This window comes from Cherax quadricarinatus, chromosome 71 (genome assembly GCF_038502225.1).
Source record: "Cherax quadricarinatus isolate ZL_2023a chromosome 71, ASM3850222v1, whole genome shotgun sequence".
NCBI classification, from domain to species: domain Eukaryota; kingdom Metazoa; phylum Arthropoda; class Malacostraca; order Decapoda; family Parastacidae; genus Cherax; species Cherax quadricarinatus.
The window spans coordinates 15884928-15888766 of NC_091362.1; the positions used below are offsets into that span (position 1 = coordinate 15884928).

At 35.8% G+C, this 3839-nt stretch overlaps 1 protein-coding gene across 1 annotated transcript in view; it reads left to right on the top strand.

The window, feature by feature from the left end:
* Positions 1-3314, top strand: part of LOC128700333 (troponin C) — a 15073-nt gene extending 11759 nt beyond the window's left edge. Inside the window, exon 6 of the mRNA XM_053793444.2 lies at positions 955-3314. Within this exon, the coding sequence (XP_053649419.1) occupies positions 955-980 (26 nt within the window). The 3' untranslated portion in view covers positions 981-3314. The remainder of the gene's footprint in view (positions 1-954) is intronic.
* Positions 3315-3839: the final 525 nt, after the last annotated feature.

Here is a 3839-nt window from a genome sequence, read left to right on the forward strand (position 1 = left end):
GGAAGACAGAACAAATAGGAGATGCAGACTTGCCATCAGACGAGAAAATTAAAGACATAATAGAGAATAATGAAAGCAATATACACTGCACACTAAAACTCTATCAGTATTTTACAACAAGTAGTGAAACGGATTAGAGGGGAAATAATAATAATAATAATAATAATAATAATAATAATAATAATAATAATATTTATTTCTACAAGCACACGTGCAAGGTATACAGGCCTAGTTAACATCAATGACATACTATATTATATAGAAAGCCGCTTGTTATGCTGAGCATTTCGGGAAAATTAAATCAATTTTGTCCCCAGGATGCGACCCATACCAGTCGACTAACACCTAGGTACCTACTGTACTGCTAGGTGAACAGGGATAATTTAATAATAAACAAACAACACAATGAAATATATTTTTTTTCGTTAAGTTCAGAATGATTTTTGCAAATTATTGCAAACACAAATGTTCGCTTGTCTTATTCGGCAAGAAGAGCATTGCTATTTAAGCCAAAATCGCAAGTTTTACCCATTCGGAATATATATATATATTATATATATATATATATATATATATATATATATATATATATATATATATATATATATATATATATATATATATATATATATTATACACACACACATGTACGTTGTTCCGAAAGGGTAAAACTTGCGATTTTGTCTTAAATAGCAATGCTCTTCTTGCCGAATAAGACAAGAAAGTGTGAACTTTTCTCTAGGACTAAGTGTTTTAGTAAGTTTTGTTGTCGCTACTAGGAGGTCTTTGTTTGATATATATGCTTATATTTATATATGTGAAAACAGATGAACTATATATAGTATACCAAGAGCGCATGGCGGAGGATGAGGGGAAAAATTTGCCATGCGCTGCGTGTAATATCCATTTTTTCTTATCCCTCACAGCTCACCATGCACCAAATTTTCGTTTCAGAATTCATGGCTATGATGAACGGTTGAGTTGAATCTCTCTCTGAAGAAACATTTTTATTTTTATCTAATTTTCTCATTTTCTTACGTTCTCATCTTCATTATTTATTTTCTTTTTTTCTTTTAGCATTTATTTCGTGTCAATGTGTCTCTTTATTGAGACGACATATGTTCGTAACTTTATTGAGACGACGTATGTTCGTAACTTTATTGAGACGACATATGTTCGTAACTTTATTGAGACGACATATGTTCGTAACTTGATTGAGACGACATATGTTCGTAACTTGATTGAGACGGCATATGTTCGTAACTTTATTGAGACGACATATGTTCGTAACTTTATTGAGACGACATATGTTCGTAACTTTATTTTATTTATTGCATGACACTGGTCTTCAGCGCTTTGTGAATGATTTATTTATCTTCTGGCAGTAGCTCACACCTCGCTTAAATGTTTATCCTCCAGCTTACACCTTGCATAGATGTTTATGCTTTGGCTAGTTGCAAGTACCTCGCTTAGACAGCCTTCAGCTAATCGCGAACACCTCGCTAAGATGCTTATCCCTCCAACACCTCGCTTATACACTTAAACTTAAGTTAGTTTCTAATGTTAAGACTCTTATTCTTCAAGAAGTCGCTAGCACCTCAGATACTGATCTTTAAGATAATCGCTAACATCTCGCTTAGACGCTTATATTTCATCCAGTCACTAATAAATCTCTTAGACGCGTATACTTCAAATAGCCGCTAACACCTCACTTAAACATACTTCAAATAGTTGCTAACACTTTATTTAATCGCTTATACTTCAAATAGTGGCTAACTTCCTCCACATTAACACTTATCTTTGAGTTACTCGCTAAGTCAACACATTCCCTCGTACCTGACCAACATACAACGACTTGTTTCAGTGTTGTGACTGACTCTTAACATTCTCTCTTAAGATTTGCTCACTTTCTCACCCCTAAGATAATCGGTGCAGTTTATTATAATTGCAGAAGTTAGTCGCTAAATCTCTGGTGTCACCTGAAAAATCGCTTGTATCCCCAGGGAAATTTAGTTAAATATTCCTTTTTTTTCACATTTTTAAATAGAGTAATTTTTAATTTTGCTCTGAAAGTAATATGGAATTAGTTGAGGATATATTTAAGTGGTTCATCTCTCCTCTCGCTTCAGTGTGTGATTTGGATCTGCCTATCATGGGTCAGTAGGCCTGCTGCAGTGCTCCTTTCTTACGGGCTTCTGTATATGAGTCTGACTGAAATGTACGTAATATTAGTTAGCTAATCTATCTAGGAATTTGCCAGTTTTTTCACTGTTTTCAGTGAGGTTGAGAGCCCTTGTCACCTGACACCAGATTTCATCTCACCTCCTGCAACATCTCCTGCAACATCTGCTGCAACATCTTGTCTTAGTCTACGAAAACTATGATTAAAAGTTCACACAGAAGACGTCATTGAACTTTCAAAATTTCTTATATTATTTCTGTTGCTATTTTCTTTTTTTTTTTTTTAATATTCTGAATCAGTAGAATTTTTTAATTATTTTCTTTACAGTGTTCTTCGTGTTCGATTATTTTCCTTACACTAGTTTTCACTCAGCAAGATTAAATGAGATGTGGAGGGCTAGACACCCAACTTCCAGACTAACAGTAGGTGGTTCAGGGGGGTCAGCGCCCCCCGCGACCCGCTCTTAGATTAGGTTTCTCGGTTATCGCCCTGGTCAGTCAGGCTACTGGTGCTGGGTGATAGTATTCCGACGTAACTATCTAATAGCCTGGCTGACCAGGATTTTTTTTTTTTTGGAGGGGAGGAAGAACCAGTCAACTTCGGTCTATTTGAATTTTCTGTACATAGCAACTATTCTTGAAAGATTCTGTCATGTCTTCTCTCAATTACTTCTATCACAATAAATGTCGTAATTACTACTACTACTACTTCCATTGTAAAACTTTCTGGCTGTGCTGGTTTTCCGCTCTAAATCCATCTCCTTACCTCTCCCTCCAACTTCCTTACTTCCCAGCACTTTCCCCAGCATCCTCTCGCCCAGTCAGCATCCCTCAACTACCCTCTCCTCCTCTCAGCATCCCTCAGCACCGTCTCGCCCTTTCAGCATCCCTCTGCACCCTCTCAGCATCCCTCAGCACCGTCTCGCCTTTTCAGCATCCCTCTGCACCCTCTCAGCATCCCTCAGCACCTCTCAGCACCCTTCCCGCTTTAGTGAAAATCGTTCCTCACTCCCCTAAATTATATTTTATATTTTGATTCCCCTATTTATTTCGTGATGCTGATGCACCCTGGGTCATGCCTGGCACCATCACAGCTGACACAATTTCTTCAGTAAACATTACACGCAAAGAAAGACGTTGTTTTTTTTATCCTAAAGTTTACTTTAATGAGCAAGTGTATATGTGTGTATATATATATATATATATATATATATATATATATATATATATATATATATATATATATATATATATATATATATATATATATATATATAAATGACAAATTCCAGCAAGTAATATGGCGTATCCCCTTCTGGATGGGCTCTTGATCTTAGAAAGATGAGCTAATCTCTAATTCCTTGGATCAAACCTATTACCTCCCTTGAGCACTTAGCTCTTCCCCATTAATATATTAATAAGACTTAAAAAAAACTACTAGAGAGAGAGAGAGGTATCTTCTCACCATTTCATTACAGGGAGGTCCCTTGATGCCGGTGAAGGGCTCTTGATCTAAGAAATTTGAGGTATTATCCTTTTTAGGGATTAAATCTGATTTAAATGTTTTAATTCTTGTTGATATCGTTTAAACATGATTTATAAGGTTTCAAAATTATTTATGTGGTTAAAATCTGATTGCCTTCCATTCCCCACGAGTT